This window comes from Rhinatrema bivittatum, chromosome 11 (assembly GCF_901001135.1).
Source record: "Rhinatrema bivittatum chromosome 11, aRhiBiv1.1, whole genome shotgun sequence".
NCBI classification, from domain to species: Eukaryota; Metazoa; Chordata; class Amphibia; order Gymnophiona; family Rhinatrematidae; genus Rhinatrema; species Rhinatrema bivittatum.
The window spans coordinates 29,193,008-29,209,215 of NC_042625.1; the positions used below are offsets into that span (position 1 = coordinate 29,193,008).

At 44.9% G+C, this 16,208-nt stretch overlaps 1 protein-coding gene across 2 annotated transcripts in view; it reads left to right on the plus strand.

The window, feature by feature from the left end:
* UNG (uracil DNA glycosylase) overlaps nucleotides 1-14,319 on the plus strand; it is a 30,405-nt gene extending 16,086 nt beyond the window's left edge. For both annotated transcript variants that reach the window (XM_029619333.1, XM_029619332.1), the window contains one exon: nucleotides 12,383-14,319. In XM_029619333.1, the coding sequence (XP_029475193.1) occupies nucleotides 12,383-12,523 (141 nt within the window). In that variant the 3' untranslated portion in view covers nucleotides 12,524-14,319. The remainder of the gene's footprint in view (nucleotides 1-12,382) is intronic.
* Nucleotides 14,320-16,208: the final 1,889 nt, after the last annotated feature.

Sequence of the window (16,208 nt, forward strand, 5' to 3'; positions counted from 1 at the left end):
AGCCGATGCTGCACATCCTAGGGGTGCGGGTGAGGGGTCTGAGGAACCAGTGGCCATTTTGAAGGCACATGACAGGAGCCAAGAGGCCGTTCCAGAGCCTTGGGATTCCCCTGCCCTGCTTTTTCCCGTTGATGTAAGTCCTGCTAGTGGCAGGGAAGGGATGGAGGGCCATGGGGGATGATGGGCAGGATCGGTCCTCTTCGGATTCGGAGCAATTTTCAGCAGAGTTTGTCTTGCTTTTTAATAAGGCCTATTTCGGCAAGAAAGAAGCAAGATCCAGGTGGCTGCTTCCCAGAAATGCCCCTGTGGCTAAGAAGCCTTGGGCTCTGGAGGGATCCTGTGTCCCCCTTGGGCTGGAACGATCCACGGCTTAGGACGGGGACACGTCTGAGGAGTCGGATGTGCGCAGTCAGCAGCAGGGTGGTCCGTTGGATCTGGACAAGCGATTTAGTGGATCCTATGCAGGATGTGGTTGACTTCCCGATTGCAGAGGGTGACAACCCTCGTGGTCCAGTTCTGCAGGGAGGCACTAGCTTTGTTGATTCCCCAGGTGTTGGAGGAGTTGGGGATTAAGGTCACGCAGGAAGATTCAGACAATGAGGGGATGAACCTGGTCCTGGAGGGACTGCGGGGACCTCGTAAGACTTTTCCTTTGCCCAAGAAGGTGAAGTTGGTGGATCAGGAGTGGGAGTCTCCCGAGGCGAGCTTGAAGGTAGCCAGAGCTATGGCTAAGTTATATCCCTTGCTGGAACAAACCTTGGAGTCTTGGAAGATTCCCAAGGTGGATGCGGCAGTGCTCAAGAAGACAATAATCCCGGTGGCAGGTTCGGCCGCTGTAAAAGATATCCAGGATTGGAAGCTGGTAATTATGTTGAAGAGGCTGATTGAGGTTTCTGCCTTGAGCCTTTGGGCAGCGGTCTGTGGAAGTTTGATGCAGAGAGCCTGCTTGTGCTGGGTGCAGAAGGCGCACGAGAAGGTGTCGGGGACGACAGCGGAGTCTGCTCAGGCTGGCCGTTTGGAGGCAGGTGTGGCCTTTGTAGTGGATGCCCTCTATGACATGATTTGGATTTCTGCCAGGAATATGATCTCTGCGGTGGCAGCGCGGAGGCTGTTGTGGCTGCGAAATTGGTCAGTGGATGTGTGGTTTAAAGCCCAGCTGTCTAACCTCCCCTTCAAGGGCAAGTTGCTGTTTGGAGAGGATCTGGAGCAACTCGTGAAGGGTAATAAGTTACCCGAGAACAAGAAATCTACCAAGAAGCCCTTTCCTCCACGTGCTTGTTTTCGAGACACAAGAAGATTTCGTCTGAGCAGATCCTCTTTGCCTACGGCACAAAAGCAGGGATCGGGCAGGCAGCAATCCTTTTGGGTGCAGCTTAGACCTCCTTGGGATGGTGGTTCCCGGGGGGGGAGGTAGAAATAAAATTGGCCAGTGAAGGTGGGCTGGTTCACTCCTCTCTGAATGCAGTTGGAGATAGACTGTCCTTCTTTCACGAGGAGTGGACCAGGATCACATAGAAATGACAGCAGAAGAAGACCAAATGGCCCATCCAGTCTGCCCAGCAAGCTTTCACACATTTTTTTTCTCATACTGATACTCTTGGCCCTTATTAGTAACTTTTTGGTTCTAGTTACCTTTCACCCTGCCACTGATAATAGAGAGCAGTGCTGGAGCTGCATCTAAGTGAAGTATCTAGCTTAATTGGTTAGGGGTAGTAACCACCGCAATAAGCAAGCTACTCCCACACTTATTTGTTTTACCCAGCCTGTACAATTCAGTCCTTGTTAATTGTTGTCTGAATATAAATCCTCTCTTTCTTCATTCCCCCTCTGCCATTGAAGCAGTGAGCTGTGCTGGATATGTATTCCAAGTGAAGTATCAGGCTTATTTGGTTTGGGGTAGTAACTGCTGCAACAAGCAAGCTACTCCCCTGCTTTTTTGTGAATGCAAATCCTTTTTTCCACATTTCCTCTTGCCGTTGAAGCATAGAGCAATGTCAAGTCAGACCAGTGGATGCTGGAGGTGATAAGAGACGGATACACTTTAGAATTTTCAGGGACACCTTTGTGGTCTCCCATTCCAAGCGGTGGTGCAACATCATTTTCTTCTATGAGCCATTGTTCTGGTACCCCTTCAGGAGAGGGGACAAGGAAGGTACTCAGTGTATTTTGTGGTTCACAAGAAAGAGGGGACATTTCAGCCCATTCTCAATCTTCAGAAGATCAATGCTGCCCTCAGGGTACCTCGTTTTTCGATGGAAACTTTGCGGACAGTGATAGCGGCAGTACGCAAAGGGGAGTTTCTGGCCTTATTGGATTTGACAGAGGCCTAGCTCCATATTCCCATAAGGGATGATCACCAGAGGTTCCTGACATTCATGGTTCTCTGAGAGCATTTTCAGTTTTAAGCCCTTCCCTTTGGGTTGGCGACAGCGCCGCACACATTCACAAAGGTGATGGTAGTAGTGGCAGCTGCACTCAGGAGGGAAGGGATTCTGGTGCATCCGTATCTGGACGATTGCCTCATCAGGGTGAAGTCGGAAGCAGTGTGTCATTTAGTTTGCCGGGTCATGCAGCTCTTGGACTAGTTGGGCTGGGTGATGAATCTGGCGAAGAGCCATCCCAATCTTTGGACTATCTTGGGGCTCTGTTCGATACTCAGTTAAGGAAGGTGTTTCTGACCTCTGAGAGAATGGTCTGGTACTTGGCCTTCTGCAGTTTTTGGTTCCCAGAGTCTAGGATTATTTGCAGGTCCTGGGTTCTATGGCTTCTACACTGGAATTAGTTCCATGGGCCTTTGCTTACATGCGACCCCTGCAGAGGGCTGTTTTTTTTTTTTTTTTTTTTCCAGTGGATTCTGCTTTCGGAGAAATTTCAGCTTCCTTTGCTGCTTCAGGGGGATGCCAGGTCCAGTCTCTCGTGGTGGGTTTCTTGGAGCAATCTGGAGAGAGGAATGGATCTGGGTGGTGGTGACCACGGATGCCAGCCTCAAAGGATGGAGGTGTGATTTTGTCAAGGCAGATCAGCCCAGGGGCTTTGGTCACTAGAAGAGGCGTCCTGGTCCATCAATTGTTTGGAGACCAGAGCAGTTCGCAACGCCTTGCTTGCCTTTCTCCCGCTCATTCAAAGGAGGTCAGTGTGAGTGTTCTCCGACAATGCGGCGTACATCAATCGTCAAGGCGGTACGAAGAGTTGTCTGTTGGTGCAGGAGGCACGAGTCCTGTTTGTTTGGGCAGAAAACCATCTTGCAAGAATAGCGGCATTGCACATGGCTGAGGTAGACAACATGCAAGCGGACTATCTCGGCAGGCAGCGGCTAGATCACGGGGAGTGGGATTTGTTGGCGGAGGCCTTTGCCCTGATTCAGAGTAGATGGGCAGGCCGGACTGGGACCTCATGAGAGGTACTAGGAAATGCGAAGGCAGCCTGAAATTTTATTTTTTTCAGTCGCAGCTCCAAGGGCATAGATGCCCTCATTCAGCCATGGCCAACTGGGCTGTTGCTGTATGTGTTTCCCCTGTGGTGTCTCAGGGAGGAGAGTATTGCATCGTATTGAGCTTCATCAGGTCAGAGTGATTCTGGTGGCACCCGAGTGGCCATGCCAGATGTAGTTTGCAGACCTGGTTTATCTAGCGGTAAACGGGCCCGTGTGTCTAGCAATCTGCCAGGTTTGTTGCAGCAGGGACCCCATATTTTCAGACCAGGCGGATTGCTTCTGCCTAGCGACTTGGCTTTTGAGAGGAGGCAACTCCGCATATAAGGATGCTCGGAATCTGCGATTACCCCCTTGCTGCAAGTGCGAAGGACCTCCACGTCTCTGGCTTATGTCTGAGTTTGGAGAGTATTTGATGCGTGGTGCTTGCAAAATAGTTTGGAATCATTAAAGGTGGACGTTCCTCAAGTTTTTTATCCTTTTTGAAAATAAGATATGCCATACTGGGTCAGACCAAGGGTCCATCAAGCCCAGCATCCTGTTTCCAACAGTTGCAAAACCAAGTCACAAGTACCTGGCAAGTACCCAAACATTAAATAGACCTCAAGCTACTATTGCTTATTAATTAATAGCAGTTTATGGATTTTTCCTCTAGGAACGTATCCAAACCTTTTTTTTAAAACCTGTTACACTGACTGCCATAACATCCTCTGGCAATGAAATCCAAAGTTTAACTATGCGCTGAGTGAAAAAGAATATTCTTTTATTTGTTGTAAATGAGCTACTTGATATCCTCATGGAGTGCCCCCTAGTCCTTCTGTTATCTGAGAGAGTAAATAACCAATTTACATTAACCTGCTCAAGTCCTTTCATGATTTTGTAGACTTCTATCAGTAGTCTCTTCTCCAAACTAAACAGCCCTAATTCTTTAGCCTTTTCTTATAGGGGAGCCATTCTGTGCCCCTTATTTTGGTCGCCCTTCTCTGCACTTGATCTAGTGCAACTATCTTTTTTTTGAGATGTGGCAACCAGAATTACACACAGTATTCAAGGTGCGATCTCACCCTGGAGCGATAGAGGCATTATGACATCCACCAATTTATTTTCCATTCCCTTCCTAATAATTCCTAACACTGCTTTTTTGACCACCATAGCACACTGAGCTGTCAATTTCAATGTATTATCCACTATGACACCTAGATCTCTTTCCTGGGAGGTAACTCCTAAGATAGGACCTAACATGTGTAACTACAACAAGGGTTATTTTTCCCTATATGCATCACCTTGCACTTGTCAACATTAAATTTCATGTGCTGTTTGGAAACCCAATCTTCCAGTTTCACAAGGTCCTTCTGCAATTTATCACAATCTGCCTGAGATTTAACTACTCTGCATAATTTTGTGTCATCTGCAAATTTGATCACCTCATTCGTTGTACCCTTTTCCAGATCATTTATAAATATATTAAAAAGCACCAGTTCAAGTACAGATCCCTGAGGCACTCCACTGTAAAAACAGACTGTTTAATCTTACTGTTTCCTTTTAACCAGTTTGTAATCCACATAAGGAAAATACCTCCTATCCCATGACTTTTTTTAGTTTTCTTAGAAGCCTCTCATGCAGGACTTTGCCTTCTGAAAATCCAGATACACCGCATCTACCAGCTCACCTTTGTCCACATGTTTATTCACCCCTTCAAGAAAATGTAGGAGATTTGTGAGGCAAGACTTCCCTTGGGTAAATCCATGCTGGCTGTGTCCCATTAAACCATGTCTATCTAAATGTTTTGTGATTTTTTCCTTTATAACAGTTTCCCTGAATTTTCCCAGCACTGAAATCAGGTTCACTGGTCTAGTTTCCCGAATCACCCTTGGAGCCCTCTTTAAATATCAGGGTTGCATTGGTCACCTTCCAGGTACAACAGATGATTTTTATGTTAGATTACAAATTAATTGAAATAGGTCTGCAATTTAATTTTTTAGTTCTTTCAGAAGCCTGGGGTATATACAATCTGGTCCAGGTAATTTTCTACTCTTCAGTTTAATCTGGCCTACCATATCTTCCAGGTTCAGAGTGATTTGGTTCAGTTCATCTGAATCATCGTCCTTGAAAACAGTCTCTGGAATGGGTATCTCCCAAACATCCTCTTCAGTAAACACCAAAGCAAAGAATCTGTTCAGTCTTTCCGTGGCTAAACAAATTTTTTGCTTCTGTGTTTACCGAAGATCCATCAAGCCCTAATATCGTATTTCAAACAGTGGCCAAGGATCCCAAAAGGTTGATAGATTCCATGTCCACCTTAATAATGGTTTATGGACTTTTCCTCCAGGAACTCGTCCAAACGTTTTTTTTTTAAACCCAACTACACTAACAGCTTTTACTACATCCTCCAGCAACATATATTCCAAAGTTTAATTATGTGTTGAGTAAAATAAAATGTTCTATTTGTATTAAACATATTACCTAATAACTTCCTTGCGTGTCCCATAAACTATTATTTGGTAACTAATAATCAATAGTAGCTTGTGATTTATCTAATGTTTGGGTACTTGAGATGTGGATTAACTTCTGTTGGAAACAGGATACTGGGCTTGATAGACCCTTGGTCTGACCCAGTATGGCAAGCAGTATTCCATGGGCTTGGCCTATAATTCCCTCCAGGTTTAGATGGCAGCTGTAGGGTCTCTTTTAGGTAAGGTAAAAGGAAGGATGTTGGTAGCTCATCCAGATTTGGTGCATTTCCTGAAAGGGGTGAAACATCTAGGTCCTCCGGTCCGGAAGTTATGTCCAGCCTGGAACCTTTACCTGGTGCTTAAAGTTCTGTGTGATCCTTTGTTCTGAACCAGTTAGGGCATCCTTGAAGGATCTAACCTTGAAGTCTGTTTTCTTGGTGGCTATCTGTTCAGCCAGAGGGATATCTGAGCTAAAGGCGCTGTCGTGTGGAGATCCTTTTTTGAGGATTTCGGAGGATGGGGGTGTCGTGTAAGGTACCTTCCTTTTTGCCTAAAGTGGTTTCGTCCTTTCATCTTAACCAGATAATTGAGCTTCCAGCTTTTCCGAATTTGTCTCCGGCCGATCCAATGGCAAAGTTACATTTCTTGGATGTGCAACAAGTGCGATTGCGGTATCTCAAGGTGACAAATACCTTTCGGAGGTTGGATCATCTTTTTGTCCTTTTTAGTGGAGAAAAGAAGGGAAGTAAAGCTTCCAAGGGCACGATTGCGAGATGGCTGAAAGAGGCTATAAATTCAGCTTTCATATGTAAGGGTTGTTTAGCTCCAGAAGGGTTGCGGGCACCTTCCTGGAGGAACTGTCAGTTGCAATCTCTGCAAAAGATTTGTTGGGCTGCAAAATGGGCTTCTCTTCACACTTTTACCAAAAATCACCACTCAAATGTGTGGGCGCCAGAGGAGGTGACGTCTGGGGAAAGTGTGTTTTGCGCAGGTCTTTTGGGTTCCCGCCCAGTATAAGGGGGCTTGGGTACATTCCACTTGCCTGGACTGATCTGGGGTATGAACAGGAAAGGAAAATTTGTTACCTAATAATTTTCGTTCCTGTAGTACCACCCATTCCCTTCTTCCGAAAGGCTTCCTCGCTTCTTGATGATGAGACTGTATGTAGGCATATGCAGAGTTACTGATAGTGTACATAGGTTAATATGTTCCTTGTTCTTAATCAAGTGGTCCTAGTTATAGGGGGCTTCAACTGTATTCTCTGCCTGCCTTAGTTGGATTAGGGTTTGTTAATTTGAACACTTTGGCTTGGGTACAGGTCAATACTGAGGGGACTGCAGGTGGCACTCTTGGATTTGTAGCAGTGCCTCAAAGTTTTTGTTCTCTTCCTCAGTCTGCTGGTAGGGATGCAAAACCACTTGTCTGGACTGATCTATGCTACTACAGGAATGAAAATCAGGTAAGAACAAATTTTCCTATCCTTAAGCAGGCCTTTGAGGTGGTGGCAATGAATTTGCAGATAGCCTCTTGTTTCTCTCTTAGAAAATCGATAGGTCTGGTTTGAATTCCAGGGCAGTGATGGAACCGGCAACCGCCCTTTTGGCAATTGTGGGCTGCGACGTGGTCCGCACTTCTGCTAAAGGGGTGGCTTTGGTGATAGTGGCTAGGCGTCAGCTATGACTGAGGAATTGGTTGGCTGATACAATTTCAAAGTCTAATCTTATAAAATTGCCTTTTAAAGGATCACACTTGTTTGGGAGTGAGTTGGAAAAAATGGCCAATAAGTAGGGTGAGTCCCAGGCTCCTTGTGTGTTGTTTTTTTTTTGTTTTTGTTTTTTTTTATATTAATTGAAGGTGGGTCAAGGTCACGTCAGACCAGTGGGTTCTGGAGGTGATAAGAGATGGCTATGCTCTGGAGTTTCTCAGCATTCCTCGGGAGGTTTTCATGGTGTCTCCTTGCAGCTTTTCCAAGAAGAGATAGGCAGTGGAGTGCATGTTGTCAAGACTTCAGCCTGCAGGCCATGATCCCTGTGCCCATGTCACAAGAAAATATGGGCCGATATTCCATTTATTTAGTTGTATCCAAGAAGGAAGGTTCTTTTACCCCATTCTGGATCTCAAGGGAGTAAACAATCATTTGCAAATGACTTGTTTCCGCATGGAAACCTTACGCTCTGTGATAACGGCAGTACAGTCAAGGAGTTTCTTATATCACTGGATTTGTCAAAAACGTATCTGCATTTTCCCATCCGGCTGGAGCATCAACAGTTTTCTGCGTTTCGCTGTTTTGGGGCAACATGATCAGTTTCAAGCGCTACCCTTTGGTTTGTCCACTGCTTTCAGAAACTTTTCCAAGGTCATGTTGGTGGTAGTGGCAGTATTGAGAATGGATAGCATTCTGGTCCACACATACTTAGACGATTGGCTAATTCGGGCCAAGAGCATGTAAGAGTCTTCAGGCCTCGCGCAAGGTGATATCCTTGCTACACGAACTAGGTTGGGTGGTGAACTTGGTCAAGAGCAATATGTAGCATCCTAGACACTGGAGTATCTTTGTGTTCGTTTTGACACGAAGCAAGGCAGGGTGATCCGCATTCAGAAACTGCACAGGTGCGACTATTGACAGAAACAGTACATCAGATGGTGTGGTCTTATCTACAGGTGCACGAGTTGATGGCAGCCACCCTAGAAATGGTTCCATGGGCAAGAGCGCATATGCGTCCTCTTCAGCGCACACTGCTTGTACGTTGAGAGTCCACAGTCTCAGGATTACTTGATATAACTTCAGTTACCATTGGAGATCAGCATCCAACTGCAGTGGTGGTAGCAAGCAAATCATCTAAGGGAAGGGCATTCCCCTACGAATACTGGACTGGCTAATTCTCGTGACAGATGAAAGCCTTCAGGGTTGGGGGGGGTTCACTGTCAGGAGCTGACAGTGCAGGGGTGCTGGAGAATAGAGGAATCTGTCTCTGGACTCTGAAGTCCATGCCGTTCGATTGGCATGTTTGCGATTCATCGACCACTTACAGGGTCGAGCGGTCCAAATAATGTTAGACAATGCGATGACAGTGGCTTATATCAATAGTCGGGGAGAAACCAAGAGCCAGCAAGTGTTGCAGGAAATAGCCCAACTCATGAAATGGGTGGAATTACATCTTCAGGAGATCTCAGCCTCGCACATTGCATGAACAGACAATGTATGAGCAGATTTTCTCAGCAGACAGTCTGGATCCAGGAAATGGGAATTGTCAAACAAATTGTTCTCGCTCAGTCGGCCACTGGAGGCCTCCCATTTCTAGACTTGCTGGCGGCATCACACAATATGAAGGTTCCTTGCTTCGGTTACAGGAGAACTATGAAGCCTTTGGTCATCAATGCCCTCATGCAGGAGTGGTTGGAAGGCAAGCTTCTATATGCCTTTTCCCTGTGGCCCATGTTGGGCAGAATGATTCAGAGGATTGAGAGAGACACAGGGTTGGTGCTTCTGTGGTGCTAGATTGACTCAGGAGGCCATGGTATGCAGATCTGCAGAGACTTCTGGAGGACTCTCCTCTCCGATTATTGGTCCACAGGGATCTACTATGACAGGGGCCTATTCTTCATGAAGATCTGACTTGGTTGTTGTCTTACAGTGTTGCCCTTGAGAGGGCTTGGTCACTGAAGTGTTGATAGCCCACTGCTGTGATTCTATCTTCCTTCAAGCGCGAAAGTTCTCCACTTCCTTAGTGAGTGTTTGAAGTTTGGTGTGAGGATCAAGGGGTTCATCCTCCTTTGGTTAAGATCCTCCTAATTTTGGATTTTTTTGCAGGATGAGAAGCCCTTAATTCCTTGAAAGTACAGGTGGTGGCTTTTGCCTGTTTCTGAGTTCAGATGAATGGTGAACCCTTGTCAGCCCATCCGCATGTGGTCCGCTTTTTGAAAGGGGTGAAGCATCTTTGTCCCCCTTGCAGTTGCTGGGGCCCTTGTGGAGTCTTAATCTGGTTCTGGATTTTCTAGTGGGTCCCACTTCTCGACCACTACGTAGCCTCTCCTTGAGGTTTAGTTATTAGAGGACTGTGTTCTGCGTGTAGTTTGAGGTGCAGGCTCGGTCTTACCGGGAACCATTCCTGTGAGTGACGAGTGACACAGGGTGGTCCATCTGCGAACTGTTCTGTCTTTTTTGCCAAAGATGGTCTCTGATTCAAGTAAAAATCAATCTGTTTCTCTGCTGACACTGGACCGTGAGAGAGATGTGGATGAATATCGCCTATTATGGACTTTAGATGTCAAGTGGCATATCATGAGGTATTTGGAAGTTTCTAAACCTCTCAAGAAGATGGACTGGCTCTTTATACTCCAAGGTGGGGGTAACAGGGTGAGCTGACGTTGCGGGCTACACTAGCCCACTAGTTTAAGACTGTTATCGCGGTAGTGTATGTGGATGCTGAGCAGCCATTGTCTAGTCAAGTTAGGTCTCAAGTAGTATCTAGGGCAGAAATTAGATTGGTTGTCTCCCATCGATTTGCTGAGCTATGACGTGGTCCTCCTCACGCACTTTTTCCAGGCATTGCCCGGATGTGCAGGCCTGGGAGGATGCACATGTGGTGTTGATCTGATTGCAGGCAGCCTCCCACCCTGTTCAAGAGTAGCTTAGGTACATCCCACTGGTTGTGGATTAATCTGTCTGATTTCTAAGAAAAAAGAAATTACTACTTACCTGATAACTTACTTTTCTTTAATGAAGACAGGTTACTCCACCTTCCCGCCCTTGGCTGCTGGATGTGATATTGTCATCCTGAGTGGCTGTGTTTCTGGGGATTACTGGTATTATAACCAGTTCCTAGATTAGTGATATTGCACTCCTTGTCTGAACTCAATCTTTTCCTGTTAACTGAGTACGTGAATGATTGTCTGTTAGTTATATTCATGTATTGTTTAGTTTGTCCAGAGCTGGCTTTTGCAGAGAGTACTGGCGGGCTGTTGTCAGTGCAGGGGTATATATTGTTGCGACCGTCGCTGCCCGACATCTCCACTACGCCACCTTACCTCTTTGGTGACTCCCTCTTTGCCTTTTGGAAGTTTGGCTGCCGCGGCGTCATCTTGCCGTTCTCCGGCGTCCCCGGACCGGCTGGATGCTGCACACTGCCATGTTTCCCAGCAGTCTAAGGGCGTGTGTGCGGCGCAGCCCCGACTCAAGTATCGGCAGTGGCGCGAACCTCAGGGGCATCCCCCTGAGGTGACGTCATCCTCACCGGATATTTAAGGTCTCAGAAATAACTAACGAATCGAGTTAGCAAGGGCTTTCCTCCAGGTATTGGCGGATGGGATTCGCTCTCCGTATACCTTGCTACTCTGCCTCCTCGGACTTACCAGGGGTACCCGCTCCTCGGGGGCCTCGCTTTCTCTTTGCTTTTCAGATTGCAGTCTGGAATCAGTACTCGCTCCTCGAGGGCCCTCGTTCCCGGACTTGCTACTGAATATCACTTCTGCCAGGAAGTCATCTCCGCCTACAACACCAGTGAGTTACCATCGCTCTCTCAGAGCATTCCTTGGAACCAGGTACTCGCTCCTCGAGGGCCTACTTCTTTCCAGCTCCTGGGCTGCTTCTAAGGGACTATTGTGTGAGTGTTACTATCAAGGTTCTCTTCCTGAACACTGCATACTCTGCCTACTCACTATATTTCAGTTTCTCTACAGCTCAGTTATCCAGGATCGTCGTTCCAGTATATGAGGGACTACAGCCCAGCCAGGCACTTGCAGCTCATTACTGCCACCTCTGGTGGTTCCATATACTATTTAATAAAAGAACTAGTGAGTGTCTGTCTCCATACTCTGAGCCTGACCGGTGGTCCCTCTCGGGATCTTCCCCCCGGCCCAAGGATCCACCTACAACTACCACGAACACTAACATATATATACTGTGAGGTCAGCTATGCCCATTCTCTATCTGCTGGTAGAGGTGCATAACCCACTGGTTGTGGATTAACCTGTCTTCATTAAAAAAAGGAAATTATCAGGTAAGTAGTAATTTCTCCTTGGTGCCCATTTTGGGATAAAAGAATTGCCAAACTGGATCACACCAAAGGTCCAGTCCACTGTCCTGTCTCTGACAGTATGAAGCAGAAAGCACTTGAAGGAAGTATGTAAGGAATAGGGCATGAGTAGAGTTGCCTACCTTCCCCTTCTAGTTTCTGGAATTGCAGATTTAGTGATGAATTAAACTAGAGATGGCTTCCCACGCTCTTATGTTCAAATAACGTGCTCTGACTTCCATAAAGTTGTCTGATTCTCTATTGAACTGTTGTACTTTTTGCAAATAATATATTATAATCTCTGAATGCTTAGAGATGGCATAAAAGGAAAACGGTCATTTCACTGTCTCTGATGTCTTTCATTGAGTTACTTAGATGTGGAATATTGCACTGAAATCACTTGTGATGTCAGAAGTTTTTATCTTTGTGGGGTGCCTTGAAAACTTCAAGTCTGAAAATAGTTTTTGTAATTCCTTCTCTTCCAGAAACGCCACCATGTCCTGCAGGCTGTCCATCCTTCTCCACTCTCTGTGCACAAGGGTTTTTTTGGCTGCAAGCATTTCTCGAAAACCAATGAGCTGCTGAAAAAATCAGGCAAGAAACCCATCGACTGGACATCCCTATAGAATCAATCGTGCCTTGTAGGTGTGACATGAACTTGTTTTAGAAGATGTGGAAAAGGATGAAGGCATTGCTTTTTTTTTTTTTTTTACTTTGTAGTTCTGTCCCAAAAAAAGCTGATGCCAAGCTATCTTTTTGCTTTTATTATGAGAAGCAAATTGGACTGATTTTTTTTTTTTTTTTGGTTCACTAAAGTTTCCTGCCTTTGATTGTAAATCTTTATATACACACAGTGGTAGCTGAGAGAGGCTGAATTACTGGATTTATTTCTCAGGTAATGATTTGTTTGCTTTTAAGTAAACTAGGATCTTAACTCTGCATTCATTACATCTGTGTAATGTGCCATTGAGACCCCAGATTCATGTTAGCTAGGTCAGTAAATCCCTTTCCTACAATTATATTCTGCAACTGTGAAGTCTCTCTTTACTTTTCGGGGGGTGATTTTGGAGTTTATGAACAATTTTCTTACAAGAAGTTCAGGTATTTCCTTCCCCCACTGTTCTTAGACTCCTGTATTACTTGGAACTTTCCTCAGTATAGTTGGCAAAACTTTGCCTGCTTTGATGCCAAGCTTGCTACACTGGTAACTTGGAACTGTTTGGAGTCTGTCCATCCTCTCTTCAAATACAATCTGGATTCTTGTGCTCACAAATGAGTCCTGGTTTTCATAGCAATTGGCATATCTTTCTTTTACAGTAGAATAAAGCTACTGGTTTCATTTTATTTGAGGAGTATATACAGGAGCCTAGACTATTATAGGGGTTTCTGAGAAATGCTGTATGCGACTATAAAAGCCACTCCAGAAAGAGTTTTGCCAAAGTATAATGGATCACTGTTTCATTGTCCTTCTGATGTTCTCCAAGATGTATTTCCAGCCAATTGTGGAAAAGCTGTTGGCCCTGCTTCATCTGAAAGATGGACGGCTTGAATGAGTGACTTGGACAAGCCAGCCTTCCCTCTTTTATTTTGTTAATGGCTGGAATCATTTTGAGGTGTGGAAGGATTGCCTCCTGATCCCTGCACAAAAGCTGACCCAGTTGTTTGTGAGAGATGAGCCTCTTCTCTGTCTCAACACTTCAACTTCAGGATTGCCAGCAGGTTTCTTTTTTTTTTTTTTTACAGGAGATAATCTTGAGTTGAATTTTTAATTCACTGTGTCCCAGTAAAATCTGGACTTGCAAGTTTGTTTGCAGATGTTTAGAAACACTAATGGAGAGAATTGTTTGTATTGGTCATTAATATTTTTAAAGTTCATTTTAGGTCACATCTCGCTAGTTTGATTGAATGAGAGTTGTTTGCAGCCAGTCTTGGGATTTAAGATGTTAAACTGTGATGACTTATGTTTTGGGACAGAGGAACACGTAAGGGTAGAAAAATACTTGGCAGCCTTTTGTGTTGGTTAAAGGTTTTATTCCATTGCAGTGGGATAAGTGTGTGTAGAGTAAGCACTCGAACGCCTGATGCTCACGATATGCAAATTTCACCACTGCCAGTAAAGAAGTGAAGCAGCAGATACTGAGTGAGCATCTTCCATCGCACAAACTCAGCAAGCCAGAGGCATTCATGCTGCAGCATTTCTGAATTGCACACATGGTTGTTAATGTGTCAGGCAGCCTGTTAGTTCATGGTTTTCTGTAGCCTTGAATTTAAATTTTTAATTTTTTTAAATAAACTGCCTAAAGAGATTAACACCTAACCTGACAAAACAAGACCGCCTTTTTTTTTTTCTTTCTTTAAAACTTTGTACATATTTGTCTTCATTGTGAAATAGATTTATTTGCAATAAACTCCACTTTCTTTACATTGTTCTAATTTTTGTATTTATTAGCTGGGGAAACTCTTTAAAATTACAAAGCGAGGACTCCAGGCAGCCATATGAAGTACTTATTCGATTAACTTTTATTCTGTGTGCTAGTGAGGTTATGTGGCAATTTTACATTAGATCCACTTTATTTTTTAAACTAAATATCATTTATTTCAGCGGATACAGGGGGAAATGACAGGAAACCAAACAATGGGTCATTACCAATAAAAACTAAATATACTGCAGAAGGTGCTGCTTCAAATGCATGACTTACAAACTTAACACACAGCCCCTCTCGCACCTCAGGCGGGCGTTTTGGAATAAAGTTCCCGGGTACTTTTACCGGTTGGCTTTGCAGCGGTGCTCAGAAGGAAAGTTACATGGGCACTTTCTGTCTGAAAATCGCTTAGGGCAAAACTATCCACAGATCTGCACTTTTTTTTTTTTTTAAATCTTCCTTGCAGTTGCTTATCTTACCTACCCCTGACAGCCTAATTTTGAAAATACAGAACTGGCGCGTTTTCATTGTCTGCTCCCAGGAGCGCTTCCACACCGTGCTCCGTGTGGCACAATGCCTGGTACCTTCTACCCGCATATCAGATGGGCGACTTCTTTAAAAGTCATTTTCCTGGATAAAAGGGATTTTTTTTTTTAATATTGCTACACATAGCTGATGAGGGCATGTCTAATAAATATTTTTAAATTGGTTACTAGAGAATTGAATTGGGGAGAGACGCTGGATGTTTTCTTGGATTTTGCCAGAGCTTTTTGTCCCATCCTCCATAAGAGGCTGATGAATAAAATGAACAGCCTGGGAGTGGGTCCTAAGATAAAGGATGGGATTAGAAATTGGTTGATTAGGACAACAAAGGGTGTTGGTTAATGGAAGTCACTCAACGGAGCGAAAGGTTATTAGTGGAATGCATCAAGGTTTGGGCTTGGAGCTGCTTCTACTCAATATCTTTGAGGGATATTGCAGAGGGAAAGCTTTTGTCTTTGTGCAGATGACCCTAAAATCTGCAACAGGATAGACAGCATGAGAAGTGATTTAAGACAGCTTGAGAAATGCATGAATAGTTGGCAGTATGATTCAGTACCTAAAAGTGGAGAGTCTTGTATTGGAGGTACAGAAATCCAAAGGAGTTGCATGGGATGTGGAATGAGAGACTGAGTATGGACTAGGAGAGAGACCTTGGGGTGATATGACTGGAAGATAGAAAAGCTGTGTGGTGAGGCTGTTACTTAAGCCAGAGGGATGCTGGGCTGCATCGAGAGAGGCCTAACCAGCAAGAAAAAAGAGGTGATAATGTGCCTGTACAGGTCACTGATGAAGCCTCACCTGGAGTAACTGTGTTCAGTGCTACGGGGCTGTACCTTAAGCACAGAAATAGTCCAGAGAGAGGCAACCAAAATGGTGCAGTCACTGCAGCAACAGACACATGACTCTTGAAGACCATAAATATGTATACCTTGGAGGAGAGAAAGGTGCTATGATAGCTATAAAAAAATAAAATGCACATGAGACAAACCTTTTCCAATGGCAAGGAAGCCATGATATGAAACGCCATTGGTGTAGACTCTGGAACAAGGCCATTAAATAATTTTTTCATGGAAAGTGTGGTAGTTTTGCTTGGAATGCCCTTGTGGAGGAAATGGTGAAGACAAAAACTTCTGAATTTAATACAGAGGATCTCTAGTGGCAAGAGGATGGAAATAAAACACTGGGGTAACGGGTGGTATCTTTTTCTTTGCATGGAGTAGCAGTTACGGCCCTGAACAAGAAGGTGAGGGGGTAACTTGCATGGAGTGGTACAACCTTGAACATCTTGCGGACAAGGCTGGGTGGTCCTTTTTTACTCAGTTTCTACCATCGTTTGCTGTGTTGC